Here is a 16979-nt window from a genome sequence, read left to right as displayed (position 1 = left end):
AATTTTTTCATAAATGATTTCTTCTTTAAATTTTATTATTTTTAAATATTCATGTGAATTTTTTTTTAATTTAATTAATTAATCATTTTTTGAAAGATTCACAAAAATTAGAAATTTATTATGAAAGCATCAAAATAATAATAATAATAATAATAATAATAATAATAATAATAGTACGCGAAAATATTAAAAAAAAAATACATTAATTGATAATGATGTTAAAGCGACTTTTTATATATTATTAAGTCTTTTTATAACTTGTATTCATATAATTAAATATAATATGAAGAATGATGTATACAGAAAGAACAAGATGATACTGGATATAATCTTAGATTATACTCAGTGATATGTGGTAAAAAAAAATTTCAGATAGTAGCTAAAAAAAATCCTGATTATACTGTGTGATATCAGGATTATACTCATTGTAATCTGGATTATACTAGCTACTATCTTAATTTTTTTTTCACTTGATATAATCTGGGATATCTGTGGTGAAAAAAAATTTTAGATAATAGTTAAAAAAAATCCAGATTGTACTGTGTGATATCTGGATTACAGTCATTGTAATCTGGATTATACTCATTGTTATCTAGATTATACTAGCTACTATCTGAAAATTTTTTTTACTCAATATAATCTGAGATATCTGTGGTGAAAAAAAATTCAGATAGTAGCTAAGAATCCAGATTATACTGTGTGATATCTGGATTATAATCATTGCTATCTGGATTATACTAGTTACTATCTAAAATTTTTTTCACTCAATATAATCTGGAATTATATCCAGTATCATCTTGTTCTTTCCGTGTAGCATTAATAATTTCATTATTTATTAATAGTATTTTCCGTATGAGAAAAAATAATGTAATACCATCATACAATGAACTTTACGTTAATAATAATGCTTTGCAAAAGCATTTTAATAGATAACAATATATATGATCGTATATAATAAGTCATAATAATGGACTATGTTTTTTTTTTTTTCTAAAACACTTGTTCTTTTATATTATACCTGATTATTTGATTGTATTTAATATTTACAACAATAATAATAGTACTTTACACTACAATTACTATTACTATTTTTATTTATTATTATTATATTAATATTAATATAACTATATAGCTACATGTATGATAATATCTGACAGTTTTTTTCTCATTATTACTAAACCAAGAGTTGGATCAAACTTTGTCTTAATATTCAATGTTTATTCTCAATACTACATTACATTTACATAAAACACCATTTATTTATTTATTTATTTATTTATTTATCTATTAATTAAATTCTAATTTTATTTTTTTGTTCTTTTATGTTTTGTCATTTTTTTTTTCTTAGATTTTTTGTGATTCGGTAACTTTGTTTTTTTTTTTTTAATTATTTATTTTATTTTGAATCGCAAGATTAATACACAATTTTAATTCCGCATTCAAAAGTATGATTAAGTATTTTTTAAATTTTATTTTTTTAAATTCCAACCACTGTCATTATTTCCGTGAATTATTTTTTAATTATTATGATTATATTATAAACAAATATATCAATTGAGGTAAAGTATAAAAAAAATTAAAAGGCAACGTATAATTATTTTTTTTAGATAATTATAACAGCTAATACCGACTAATTATCTCCATTAATTATTCTCGATTTTTAAATATATATTTTATAATTATTTGTTGCTTTGTAATTATAAATAATTATTTATTATTATTATTATTGTTATTATTATTATTTTGTATTACTATTAATATTATTCGTATCTATATTTCAATTCTTTACGCATATCAGTAACAAATATATCGTATGCGTATTTTTTTTTTTTTATTTTTATTATTATTTTTCTTAATCATTTATTAATCATAAGATTTATATTATACTTATTAATTATTAATTATTAATTAATAATAATAATAATCATACAATAACACCTAAAGCCAAGCTCCTTTAATATACATTAACACTTGAGGCACTTAATTGTGTGCTCAAATTTATAGTAAACCGTTTTGACATGACACTGTTTTTTACATTAGATTACATTAATTGCCAAAGCAAAAATTACAAACTTTTTTTTTTTTTTGTCTAATTCAATACATTCGCATAAATTCTTAATCTTATTATTTAATTCAACAATTAAATGTCCATTCAATTAATCAAATAAAAAAAAAAACTTACGCTATTTATTAGAGTGGCGAAAAAAAAACCGACTATTTTTTTTTTTTTTTTAATCCCGAATAAAAAAATGTCAGTTTTTGATGTTTTAAGAGCTCTCTCCAAAGGACAGCCTAAAAAAAAATTTTTAAGAGGTCGCTCGAAATTTTTTTAAATTTCAAAAATCGAATTTTTTCTTTTTTAATTTTTTTTCTCGTTACATCATAATTTTATAGACCAAAAAAAAAAGGTTTACCTTTCCTGAAAGTTTTAGTTCAAAATGTGAATTTTAAAAGGTCGCTCATAATTTTTTTTTAATTTATTAGTGACTATTTAATTGAATTAGCATTTTTTGACTCTGAAATTAAAAAAAAAAAATTATGAGCGACCTTTCAAAATTTAAATTTTGAATTGAAACTTTCAGGAACTTATTTTTTTTGGTCTATAAAATTATGACGTAATGAGAAAAAAAAAATTTCGATTTTTGAAATTTAAAAAAATTTTGAGCGACCTCTTAAAAATTTTTTTTTCAGCTGTCTTTTAAAGAGAGCTCTTAAAACATAAAAAACTGATATTTTTTCACTCGAGACGCAAAAAAAAAAATAGTCGGTTTTTTTGCGCCACCCTACTATTTATTGATGCAAATAAAAATAAGTAATAAACAGATCAAGTGACAAATAAATGTAATTTAGTGTCTCAAAAATCAATGAAAAATATATTTGAAGCTTTTTTTTTTTTTTTTCACTTTTTATAATTATCATTATTCTTAGAATTTAAAAAACTAATTCCGTTATTTATTATATAAGATTTGCAGTAAGATATGCAATAAAAAAAAAATTATCTTATCTAATTCCCCATTAATTAAATTATATATTCATTTTTTTGTCACAATAGATAAATAATAAATTTTTAAATCAAAATATCATATAAATATCCATTTTAATTTCAAATAATTATTTTTTAACCATCCGACATGTATAACCATTCCTTTAAACATTATGGAAGTCATTGGTACGAATATCTATCGTATATATCAATATTGAAAATAAAAGCAATCAAATGTTTAATTTTTGTGCTGATAAATTTCAATCTTTACATATATAATGTGTCTTAAAAAAAGGAAAAATAATAAATAAAACACCTAACCAATAGTTAAGAAAAATTCCCAATCAAATATAAATTAAAAAAAAAAGATAGTTAATTATTTTTACAATCTAAAAAAAAAAAACAATCTTATAACTTATCAAATATGAGGTGTGGTATCTTTTGTTTGTAATGTTATACGAGAGAAAAAATAATGAAGAAAGATAACTTACGCTTAACTAAGTTTTAAATAACATTATTGTTATTGTGATAAAACTATTGTTATTGTTATTTAAATAATATTTCGTTTAAAATTATTCCTTTTTTTTTTCTACCACTCTCGTTGTCGCTTCTCAATTTTTAAAAATGACTATTTTATAAACACATTCGTTGCTTAAGATATACACTGTGTCCTGATGATTTTGGATTTTGGCACAAAACTATCTATTATTGTTTATATTATTATTATTGTAATTATTATTATTATTTTATTTAATTTCTTATTTTATTAAAAACCAAATATGAAAACAAAAATAATAAGTAATAAATCATATTTAATTTATTACAATTTTTGAGTAATTCGTTAAATAAATTAACAAATATGTACTCTTAAAATTACTGAATTTTTTTTTTTCAGTTTTGAATCAATGTATTATTTTATAAGCATTTATAAGCGTTTTTTTTTACTTTGCGGAAAAATTATTCAATTTTTTAATCTATTAATTAATATTAATAAATTATGAAACGTAAAATATTGTTTCTCATACAATAATAATATTAATAATAATAATAATAATATAGGCAAAATCACTGTACAATGTAAAAAGTTATTATGCTTTTCGTAAACACTTGTACAACCTGAATAAAAATCACTGTTGAAAATACAAGCAGCAGCAATCGAGTGTTTTCTTTTTCATTTAACGTTCGTTTATTCCTTTTTTATTTAGTTAAAAAAAGAAAAGAAACAAACTAATGATGACAGCAGAATATTTAGTTTTCTTTTTCATCAATTGCAGAAACGCCTGAAATAAAAATACAAACTAAATAATTCTTTAATTTTTTAATTTTTAATTTTTTTTTTTAAGGTAAAGTACCCAGTAGTTGAACAGGTTTTAAAGTAAAACTTATTTGACCCTACTTTGAATACATAAAGATGTAATTATTAGTTCAAATTAGTGATTTTAATGAAAATATAAACAATTTTGAATTGATTGAAGCGCAAAATAACGCAGATAATTTATAATTTGACAACGTTTTTAAAATAGACTATGAAAGGAGTAGTAGTTGAACACTCCGGGAGCAGTAGTTGAACTAATAAAATATATGGCAATAGGCACAGCAAAAATTTTCAACGTTTTATTGAAATATCAAAAGAAATATAACAAATTATTGAACAATATTAAGAATAATACTGTGAATATTTAAAATGTTCATTTAAAAATGAAAAATATTTGTATTTAATTTTTTAATTACATTTTTTATAAATGACAAAGCAAGTTTTCAATTATAAATAAAAAAAACTCGATTCAAAGAGTTCAATAATTTTTAACTACACAAGAGTAAAAAAATGACTAATTAATTTTTTTCTGTATTTTAAGCACTATAAAAAATAAATTATGTGATAAATAAACGTAAATTATTACGCTTATATTTCTTATTCGCTTTATGAGCGTGGCTCCGCCCTGATACTACTCAACTTAGGGCGTTTACTTAAGCTCGATATAATATGACAGCCCGTAAGATTTAAAACAATCGATTTAAAAAAAAAATGTCAATGTATTGAGTATTGAAATATTGAAAATTCGTTAAACTTACATAGTGGGTTATTCATTTGTATCTTTTTCATCTAGTTTGTGTTTGGTACAAGGTTGTTCACGACAATGTTGAGCTACTTGGGCATAGCTTGGCCTGTTGAGGTCCTAAGGATTGAATATTAATTAATTAATTAATTAATTATTTAGTTATAATTAGAAAAGCTGGTTACTAATTTTTATTTAAAAAAATAACTTACTAAAAGATAGGCGGAGGCCACTCCTGTTTGTAATTGAGGAGGATTCTGTGGGACAGTAGGGATGTTGTCACAATTGCACCTCATTACTGGCTCAGACTTTTCAGCAGCATGGGATTTTGTACTTATGGCCTCGTCCACACCGTTCACCATCAAGTTTGTGTCATCAGTCTTAATAGATCTGTTAAAAGTAAATTAATTTATTTTTAATTCAATTTAATTTATTTTATTGACTTTAATTTTTTATTAAATTATTTTCAGTAAAAAAATTTTCATTAATAATAATAATAATAATTATTATTATTAAAATATTTTTTATTAAATTTTTATCATTAAAAACATTTTTATTAATTATTGTTAAAAAAAAAATTTTGTTAATACTTTATTGTTAAAAAAAAAAATTTAATTTTTTTACTTTAGCTCAAACTTAATTAAAGCCATAATTTAATTAATTAATTAACTGAAGCAATAGTAAGAATTTATAAATTTTTTTTTAATTCTATTCAATTTATTTTATTGACTTTAATTTTTTATTAAATTATTTTCAGTAAAAAAATTATTATTATTATTATTAAAAAAATTTTTGTTAATTATTGTTAAAAAATTTTTTATTAAATTTTTATTAATTATTGTTAAAAATTTTTTTATTAATTATTATTAAATAAATTTTTTATTTAATTATTATTATAAAAAAAATTTTAATTTTTTACTTTTTTTCAAACTTAATTCAAGCCATTATTTAATAAACGACTGCTTCTAACCATTCACCGCTAGTCTCTTGAAAAGTGCAATTTTTATTTCGTCTTATAATAATTACTCCGAAATATTTTTCTATACTGCTAAAAATATGAACTTATAAAGTAAATAAAATTGATTTAATTCAAATTAAATTCTAATTAAATTCTACCCAAAAATATTAATACCTTTTTTATTTTTATTTTCTTTTTTTATCTAAAACTAAATTTACTTTAAACAAACCTAATGTATAAATAATACTAAAGTTAGCCGAAAATGTTAATATTTTAAGTTTTTTTTTAATTATTAAATTAGAACTAAATAATATTTTTAAAAAATTGCACTTATAGTTTTTAAAGTTTTTTAAAAATGAATTTTTTTTTTAATTTTTTTAATAAAAAAAAGTTCTAAAAATTTTTAGATTTCAGCTAACTTAATTTTCATAATGTATAAAACCAATTGGCGTTTGAATAAATAAATAATTTAATTAATTAATTAACTGAAGCAATATCAAGAATTAATAATTTTTTTTTGTTAATTCAACTTGTACAATATCCATCAATAAAAAAAATACTCACTTATTGGGAGATGACGGGGGAGTGAGAGTGACAGTGCCGTAAATGTTGTCACTAGTAACATTGCCTGCCCCGGAAACAACAGTAGCAGCTAAAACAGATCCACTCGAAGCGATAACAACATTAGGATCATCAATCGGTAGCCCTAGTACCCCAGCGACAGTAACAGGAACACCAGTAGCCGTACCAGCAGCACTAATAACTGATCCTGGACTAGTAGATCTGCTATTAAGCTGAACACCAACCGTCGTCGGTACAAATGACATCGAAGAAGTCGAAAATGATATCTGGCCCTCCTTGGACATAGTCAATGTCATATCTTTTGTGCTTTTTATTTTGGCCGTACCCTTAACAACATCTGCCAGCCTATTCTGTGATTGTAACGCGGTAACAGCAACACTAGTACAACCACCAGCACCACTTACAGTAACATTACTACTAGAACTATTACTATTACTGTTACTACCACCACCACCACCACCACCACCACCACCACTACCACCACCACCACCTCCACCTCCACCACTATTACTACTACTATACTCAATCACCGTACTCGATTCGCTGGCAGTACCGTGTGATTTTATTAAATCAGGATCTAGACCAGGTAAAGGTGGAAATGCCGCAGCTTCCAAATCAAATTGTACAACACTACGATTGTTGTACGACGACAAAGCCGAGGATGTGTTAGTGTTGCTACTAACATCTTTGTTATTGACACCACTACTGTTGTTGTAATTATAATTATTATTATTACTGTTGCTACCACTGTTGCTGCTGCCACTGTTGCTATTATGGAAATTATTGGCATTATTGTGATGATAATTGTGTGGATGATGATGGTGCTGGTTTTGATGTTGATGATGATGATGGTGCTGATGATGACTGTTGGTAGAATTATTACCACTAGCAGCACTTCTATCGTGTCTATCACGATCGCTCCTATCAACACCAGATCCTCCAGCAGCAGTTGAATGATTGCCCTCGCGAATAGACGGCAATGTGCTGTTGCTTTTAGACATAGCGTTGTCTTGATCTTTGGTCCTGCGGTGAATACGATAACGGTATTGCAAGCTGCCTCCACTTCTTTCTCTGTCTCCTCGCTCACTATTATATCCTCTCTCGCGTTCACCTTTATTATCACGATCACGATCTCGATCTCTGTCACCATCTCGGTCAGTATTGGCATTAAAAGTATTACTACCAATAGAATTATAGTTATGATGGTAAGGCTCATTATCATGGACATTTGCTTTGGAAATATTACCGCCTGAGTAGTGGGTGTCGCCAGCCACGCTTGAAGACAGAGTGTGAGGCGATGACGAAGACGAGGAGGATGAAGATGAGGATGATGATGACGATGAAGATGACAGCGTGGATAACGATGACAATGCTGAGGATGTATGGAATTTTGTGCCGCTTATTTGATGATGATGTTGCTGGTGATGTTGTTGTTGTTGGTGGTGGTGTTTCTGTTGATGATGTTGGTTATGGTGGTGGTTATGATGGTGGTGATAAGACGTTGATTTTGGTGACGCTGAATAGTTGGACGATAAAACTGGTAATGTTGTGGTTGCTGTTGTTATTATTGAATTATTCCCGGAATTTCCATTACTGTTGTTGTTATGGTTATTTGTAGTGGTAATAGCTGTTGTTGGAGTATTGTTATTGTTGCTGTTGTTATTGTTATTGTTATTGGTGTTGTTGTTGTTATTGCTGGTATGCATATTGGAATTCAATTTTGGTGGATGGTTCATACGACTCATGTGTGACATACCACTGTCTATTGGACCACCTCTGTCTGATCCATTTCTGTGTTTGTTTCTAAAAAAATTTTTTTATTCTATAGAACTATTCTGTCGGTTATTTAATAGTTATTGGAGAAAAATTTATGGTTATTGTTTACGTGGGGTCCACCCTTTTTTTAATATTTTTATTTCGTTTTGTAATAATTACTTAGATATTTTTCTATACTGCTAAAAATTTGAACTTATAAAGTTAATGAAATTGATTTATTTTAAATTAAATTCTAACGAAATTTTAAGGCTTTTTTTAATTTTATTTTCTTTTTTTACCTAAAACTAAAACCAAATTTATTTTATGTAAAGCCGATGGCGTTTGAATAAATAAATAAATAAATATTTAGGTGAAAAATTAACATTTTCAAAGTTTTTTTTTCTGTATTAGAATTAGTATTATTGTTTATTTTGATAGTTTAATTTTAAGAGTGAAAATTATTGTTAGAATTTTTTTAGAACAATTTTAAGGAAAATCTACCTCCTGAAATTTATAATTCTCTTGGTGTAGAAGCTTTTAAGATGAGAGTATTCGATTTTCTTATAAATCTCAAATAACAGTAAAATAGTGAGCTGGTTAAAATGATTGTATTATAATTTTTAAAAACACTATTTATAATAAAACACTATTTATAATAAAAAATGTAGTGAAAAATAAATAAGATTTCAATATTTTTGCCTTCAAAAGTTGAAAAAAATTAGAGTAGCATTACTGTTTATTTTAATAGTTTAATTTTAGGAGTGAAAATTATTGTTAGAATTTTTTAGAACAATTTTGTGGTTTTTCTCTTATAATTAATAAAAAATAGAATAATTTAAAGAGAAAAAAAAATTTTTAAATGTCAATTTTTGAGTAAAAAAATTTTCAAATTTGTTTTTTTGAATCTGCTTATTTTTAAGGCGGATTTATAATAAAAAATGTTATGAAAGAAAAAAATAAAGATTTCGATAGTTTTTTTGCCTTCAAAAGATGGAAAAAATTTTGGCTCTCATGTTTTTGGATAAAATTTTTATTTTATCTTTTTTTGATGTTATTAATGTATTTTTTTTTTTTTGAAAAGTACATAAAAAATCAAACATTTAAAACAAAAAATAGTTGAATATCATAATTTTCAAAAAAATTTATAAATTTTTTGGAAAATTAGTAAAATTTATTAAAATTGTGATAGTCAACTTTTTTTTTTAAACTATTCATTTTTTTATGTATCTAAAAAAAAAATATCAATAAAATCAAATAAGAATTTCGTTGAAAAAAATTATTATTAAAATGATGGACCCGACTTGTAAATACAGTGGACTCTCAATAACTCGAACTTCAAGGAAAGTGATAAAAACTTCGAGTTAAAGAGTTTTCGAATTAAGATGTTCAAAATTTGCAAGTAGACCAAAAAAATAAAGAAAACATTTGATTTGCAAGAAAATAATTTAGAGAGAATATACATTACAAAACAAACAAGAATATAAGAAGCATTGAAAATTCTTATAGGAATTTAGATTTGATTGCTATAACGAGGCTTTTCTAACTCAACCACGTATCTTAATTTTTGAAGATGAAAGGTTTCAGCTAAAAAATTAATAATTAATTATAAACGCGTTACTGAAAAAAAAATATAAACCAGATTAATAATAAATAATAAATAGAATAGTATTTTTAGAAAATACAATTGATAAATATTGTATTTAGATGAATATTAATTTTTTATAAGCTATTTTTTTTTTTTACCTCATTTCTAAAATTGTCATTTTTGAGATAAGAGGTTGCGTTAGAAAACTCTTGATAAACTTGGACAGTTCGGAGAAAAACGTTTCTATATTTTGATAACTTCGACTTATAGATTTTCACTTTTAAAATTCGAGTTATAGAGCATAAATTTTGTTGAAAAAAAATGATAATTAAAATGGTGGACTCCACTTGTAAATAATTACAAAAATTTACCTATTTCGTGGATTAAACCTTGTGTGTGGTTTGAATGAATTGTGCGGTGTCATTCCATTCATTGTGAATACACTGGTCATGTCGAAATAAGCCGGACTTGCTGGACCCCAGTGCATCATCGATGGAGTGTAAAATGGCTGGTGCTAATTTATTAAAAATTATTTTAATAAATAAATAAAGAACGGGATTGAAGAAAATTAAATATAGTTTTTTAATAAAGATTATTAAGTACTTACGTAGACCTGTATCTGGTTGGGGTATGGCGGTATTGTGGTTTGGGGCATGGTAGTACCATTGGTGTATAGGAAGCGTTGTTGACCAGGTGGATAACTACTTGGATCAAAAACTGGCGGTGGTGGAGGAGTTCGAAAGCCGTTTTTTATGCTACTAACTCCAGCCACCGTAGGAATTGGTAGCCTGTTCATTGGTTTAGCTTTTATGCGAGCCATTATAGGCTTTCCCTGTTAATTGAAACATTAAAAAATAAATATATGCATATATGAATATTTAATATAGAATTAAAGATATTTTTATAGTAATTTTTCAGTCACGTCACTAAATTTTTTATTTGTCATTCAATTACGTATTTATTTGATAAACCTTTTATCAGCTCAAACTCATGAGTTTAAAGGCCATGTTGTCTATATTTCCATCGTTTCATGAGTTCAAGTGGTGTTTATATGTAGTTTCATTTATTTACAAAAAACTTTATGAATAATTATAAATAAAAGTGATAAAATAATAAATTGATAAAATTGAACGTTTTATTATCACTAATGAATGAATAATATTAAGAAGAGTATCATGATAATTAGAAGGTAGATATTTAAATATTTCTCTGGAGGTTGTTGTTTTTTGAAAAGTGAGTAACTCACCTGAAATTCTCTAACTTCTTCGCGTAAAAACCTGTAGGCCTTCTGGGCGTCTTCATCTGATTCAAAAGTAACATACCATGAGCTATTGTGGGCAAACTCACATGATATTACTTTTGGACACCCATCTCCCGAGAACAAATTCTAATAAACAGAAAACAAATTAAATATTATTAAGTAGTTTAATAAACTATTATCATTATTACTAACAACCTTGCAGTCACTATGTGACTGCCGTAATTTGTAAACTATAAATAAACAAAATTTTGCTTTATTAAATAATTAATTTTGTTAAATTGCACTGTACTTTTTTTAACTATTGACGATTTTAAAGATATAAGCTCAACCTGATGTTACACTCATTAAGAGCTTTCTTTTGAGTACCCACATGCATTTTCATATATTTTTCATATATTCATTAGGGTGTGCCAAAATGTAACTTCCTTGATGGACCTCTTAAAATAGGAATTTTCAGTTCGGCTTTTAACAGGAGTTGTGTTTGGGCATTTCCTGGCGTATTTTGAGTATTAAGGATTTATTTAATTTTTATAGAATTTTTTAACAGGAGTTTTGTTCGGCCAAATTTTGAAATTTTGAAATCCCAGCAAAAATGGCCGAACAAAACTCCTGTTAAAAAATTCTATAAAAATCAAATGAATTCTTAACGCTCAAAATATGTCAGGAAATGCTCAAACACAACTCCTGTTAAAAGCGGAACTCAAAATTTCAATTTTAAGAGGTCCATCAAGGAAGTTACATTTTGGCACACCCTAATATTCATATATATAATATATATAAATATATGAAAAATTGATGTGGGTACTCAAATGAAAGGTCTTGATGAGTGTAACATCCGGATGAGCTTATATCTTTAAAAATGTCAGTAGTTGACAAGATACAAGGTCATTTCTTAATTATTGATATTTTTAAAGATATAAGCTCATCCCGATGTTACACTCATCAAGAGCTTTTATTTGAGTACCCACATGCATTTTTGATATGTTTTTCATATATACATATATATAAATATATAAAATATATGAAAAATTGATGTGGGTACTCAAATTAAAGCTCTTGATGAGTGTAACATCGGGATGAACTTATATCTTAAAAAATATCATTAGTTGACAAGATAGCAATATCAGTTCTTAATTATTGACATTTTTAAAGATATAAGCTCATCTCGATGTTACACTTATCGAGAGCTTTTATTTGAGTACCCACATGCATTTTCATATATATATATATGAAAAAGTTGATGTGGGTACTCAAATGAAAGCTCTTGATAAGGGTAACATCGGGATGAGCTTATATCTTTAAAAATATCAATAGTTCACAAGATACAAGGTCATTTCTTAATTATGTGGTTAGAGATAGAGAATTTTCGTATCATAATAATCATAATAATTTGAATATCGGTGAGAATGATATGAAACCTTGAAAAGGCACAAATTCAAGTCGACTTTTGCAATGACACTAAATTTCACTACAAAAACCGATGTTATTATGTGACTATTCTGGACATAAAATTTTTTTTATTCTCTTAATTATATAGATTATTATTATTATTATTGATTTAAAACTAGAATAATTAATAATTTTTAATGTTTTGAAAAAATTTTTGTTCAATAATAATGATAAAGAAAAAAAAATAAATTATTATTAATAATATAGGTTATTATTATTATTATTATTATTATTATTATAAACAAACCTTGACTTCTTCCAATGGTGTGTTGTCTGGAATTTCCCGTAAAATAACTATACATCGTTTATGATTAGGTCTAACTTTTTGTCCCTCTTCATCAACTTGTACATTTGGCGATTCACGTAACACTTGGGTAATCAATTTAATATCTTTAGTTAATTTTTTAACTTGATTGAAGTTTGCGACGGTCCATATGGGCACATATTGATCATTATCCATTTGTGATAATAAGTATGTATCATTTGCTAAATTCTCTCTGTAATACATAAAATAAACCATCATTAAGACCGATGACCCCAAGTACCAAGTACTCATTAAAAAAAAAAAAAAAATAAAAATCAAAATATCATACCTAGAGAAATAATATTCGAGCTGTGAAGAGAGCATTTGTTTAAGTTGATCTAATGGAATGCCAGATGTCGGTAAATCAGTCATTAATGCTGGAGACATTTGAACATCCAAAGGATTAACTTCAACAGGAACATAACCAAGGTTAACTCCAACTCTCAGAGCACCGGCAACATCTGGAGGAGCAGCACCGGCAATTGAAGGAGGATTACCACCGCCTCCGCCATCACTGGTACTACCAGCAATGTCAGCAGAGCCAGCTAGACCACCAACAGTACCACTTAATCTTATCGAGTGTTGAGGCGAAGGCTCAATACCACCCATGGTAGTTGGGTCGAGCATTAGTTCGCCTGGTACAGATCCTCCGTTCATGACACTGTAATCTAAGCTGGTGTTTGCAATAACTGTACCCCCGACGGAACCCAAGGGTTCAGGGGTGGCTGGGTAAACCGCCCCTGGTGGGAGCTTCCCGATGTCCCCATTCATGTACACGTAACCTTAAAAACAAACAAAATATTTATAATTATCAATGGAATCATTAATGCACTTTAATTATCATAATTTACGCGAAAAGAACAAGATGACACTGGATATTATCCCAGATTATAGTGAGTGAAAAAAAATTCAGATAGTAGCTAGTATAATCCAGACTACAATGAGTATAATCCAGATATCACCCAGTATAATCTGGATTTTTTTTAGCTACTATATGAAATTTTTTTTCACCACAGGTATTCCAGATTATATTGAGTGAAAAAAAAATTCAGACAGTAGCTAGTATAATCTAGATAACAATGAGTATAATCTAGATATCACACAGTATAATCTGGATTTTTTTAGCTACTATCTGAAACTTTTTTTCACCACAGATATCCCAGATTATATTGAGTGAAAAAAAAAATTCAGACAGTAGCTAGTATAATCTAGATAACAATGAGTATAATCCAGATATCACGTAGTATAATCTGGATTTTTTTAGCTATTATCTGAAATTTTTTTTTCACCACAGATATCACTGTATAATCTGGGATTATATCCAGTGTCATCTTGTTCTTTCCGTGTATATTCCTAGTTAATTTTTTTACGATTCACTATTTTTTTTTTCATTAATAATAATACTGAAGTTAGATATCAGCTGTTAATTTAAAAAATTTTTTTTACAAATCAATTACAATAAAAAAAATGCTTCTAAAAATTTTCACTTGTAATTTTTATTAATTTTGACATGTGGAACTTTTTAATTAAATTTTTTTATAATAATTTAATTGCTATAAAATTCTAAAAAAAATTTTCAATATTTGTCAACTTCAGTGTCATTTAAATTAGCCGAAGTTCAAAAATTTTTGATTTTTTTAAAATTAAATTAGAACTAAAAAAAACATTTTTTTTAATTGCACGTATAATTTTTTAAATTTTCTACATGTGAAATTTTGTTAAAAATAATTTTGCAACAAAATAAAGTAAAAATTTTTAAACGTCGGCTAATTTAATTTTTTTTGTTTTTTTTTTTTTCTTAATTTTAGTAAAAAAAATTCTTATAAAAATTTCCACTAATAATTTTTTTATAATTTGACAGTAAAATCAGTTGATATTAAAAATTTTTTTAATTAATTAAATTAGAACTAAAAAAATTTTTTTAATAAATCAATTACAATAAAAAAATGCTTCTAAAAATTTTCACTTGTAATTTTTACATGTGAAACTTTTTAATGAAATTTTTTTTATATTAATTCAATTGCTATAAAATTTCTAAAAAAATTTTTAATATCTGTCCACTTCAGTGTCATTATTAAAATACACATTAGGAAGTTAGATAAAATACCTGGTTAATAAAAATTCAATAAAAATTTAATTAACTGTAATAATTCATCAACTTTAGTGTGTAATAATTAATAATGAACCGATTATTTGTAGAAATACTAAAATGAGTACTTTGTCATACTGATTCATACGTGATAACAATTTTTTATAGTGTTATTATTATTTTTGTCTGCATGTATTTATTTACGTTCTCTGAATTATATAATTATTACTTTTTTAATCACCAGTTGATAGTCCAATTCGACGAAAATATTTAGATAAAATTAACCAAACTTGTTTTTTACCATCATCAAAATAATTCAAAAATAACAATAATATTTATGAAAATTAAATTAGCCGACATTTTTAAATTTTTATAATTTATTTTATTGAAAAATAATTTTAAAAACTATAAGTGCAATTTTCTAAAAATATTTTTTTAATTAATAAAAAAAAAAATCAAAAATCATCGACTAATTTAAGTATCATTAATATTTTATCAGTAAATAAAGAAGCTAACACTAATTAAAAAAAAAAAAATTAAACACATGTATTTTTTGATGAAAAAAAAAATAATAGCTGTTTTCAAAATGGAGAACAATAATAGTTATTATAATAACGATGAATCATACGTTAATAATGATAGTAATAATTTTTTGAAAATTATTCTGAAACCAAGAATTAATCAACGTAATAATTACATCAGAATAATGAAGAAAAAAAATAATAATAAATAAATAAGAGTGATATTAAATTAATATCAATGTCGATAAATAAATATTGATAGAAAATTTAATAGTAATAACAATGGCAACAGTATAAGTAGTAATGATGATGATAATGACAAATTACGTTAACATAAAATATGTTTATAAAAGACAGTATAATAACGTTAAGTACCGTCGTTGTAGACTAAACGCATCGACGACAATGTGATAAATTGGTAATATGTATGGACAAGATATGCAATATGTTGGATATCAGCACTGGCCAAATATAGAGTGAGACGTTTGGCCGGGCTCTCTTTTAATGTGTAATGATCACCGCACGCAATCAGTGTTGTAAAAAGGTGACAACCACTACGGAAGTACAACACTTAATACGTATGGTATATAACAATATATATCACCATTCATTTTTACAATAAACCACGTAAAATCAACCTGATTGTATAATATATAATATATATAGATATATATGCCTCAATATATGTATACATATACACTAACTCGTCTATATATATCTACACATATACATTAAATGTAATCTCACACAAGCTCAGTAACATGTATACATATATATACATTACTACGACATGGACAAAACGTATGGATTCATTTATCTGAAACACATTAATGTACGAAAAATTAATAATTATTATACTTAATATTTAATAATTATCAATTATTACACACCCATACCAATACACATACGCACAATTAACACACAAAATTATTAAAATAGTTAAATTAGATATTATAATAAAAAAAAAAAAGTACTAACTTTACTACAGACTTTAAACGTAATTCGCAGTCTTTAGGATGTTAATCGTAGCTGTCGATAACACATTTAAATACACCGTATTTAATATTATTATTATTATTAAATATTGTTTTTATTTTTTCATTACTTATTTATTATTTTACTTGCTGATTATTTATTGTATTATAATATATTATTATTTGTTATGCGTTACACATCACGACAATGTGAATTCTGTCTTTTAATTATTATTTAATAATAATAATTATTTTATTATTTTTTTAACTAAATAATAATCAGTTTTAATAACGTTAATACGTTTGTTATAAATTTTTTTTTCTTACCGAGAAGAAGGAATCAACTCAACACACCAATTTCTCAAGGAAACTACAAAATGGCCGACGCTCTGAAAGGCACATGCCGTCAGTGAAATGCATTGTGGGTTAATGGATTATACATATACATACTTGTACATGCC

General features: G+C 25.4%; 1 protein-coding gene across 3 annotated transcripts; it reads right to left on the bottom strand.

The window, feature by feature from the left end:
* Window positions 1-4150: 4150 nt before the first annotated feature.
* On the bottom strand, window positions 4151-16910 carry LOC123267553 (la-related protein Larp4B). Of its 3 annotated transcripts, XM_044732239.1 has the most exons (12): window positions 16846-16910; window positions 16523-16573; window positions 13224-13716; window positions 12878-13127; window positions 11167-11307; window positions 10528-10752; window positions 10292-10434; window positions 7314-8383; window positions 6563-7028; window positions 5253-5430; window positions 5057-5160; window positions 4151-4263 (listed from the first exon to the last, which is right to left on the bottom strand). In XM_044732239.1, exons 3-11 carry the CDS (start codon window positions 13703-13705, stop codon window positions 5065-5067), a joined length of 3051 nt encoding a protein of 1016 aa, XP_044588174.1. In that variant the 5' UTR covers window positions 13706-13716; window positions 16523-16573; window positions 16846-16910; the 3' UTR covers window positions 4151-4263; window positions 5057-5064. The 3 variants fall into 3 exon arrangements, with proteins under 3 accessions (XP_044588174.1, XP_044588173.1, XP_044588172.1); XM_044732238.1 differs by lacking the exon at window positions 16846-16910 and having other exon boundaries at window positions 16523-16668; XM_044732237.1 differs by lacking the exons at window positions 16523-16573; window positions 16846-16910 and adding an exon at window positions 15920-16171.
* Window positions 16911-16979: the final 69 nt, after the last annotated feature.

This window comes from Cotesia glomerata, linkage group LG6 (genome assembly GCF_020080835.1).
Source record: "Cotesia glomerata isolate CgM1 linkage group LG6, MPM_Cglom_v2.3, whole genome shotgun sequence".
Taxonomy (NCBI): Eukaryota; Metazoa; Arthropoda; class Insecta; order Hymenoptera; family Braconidae; genus Cotesia; species Cotesia glomerata.
This window is presented reverse-complemented; position numbering and strand designations above follow the sequence as displayed.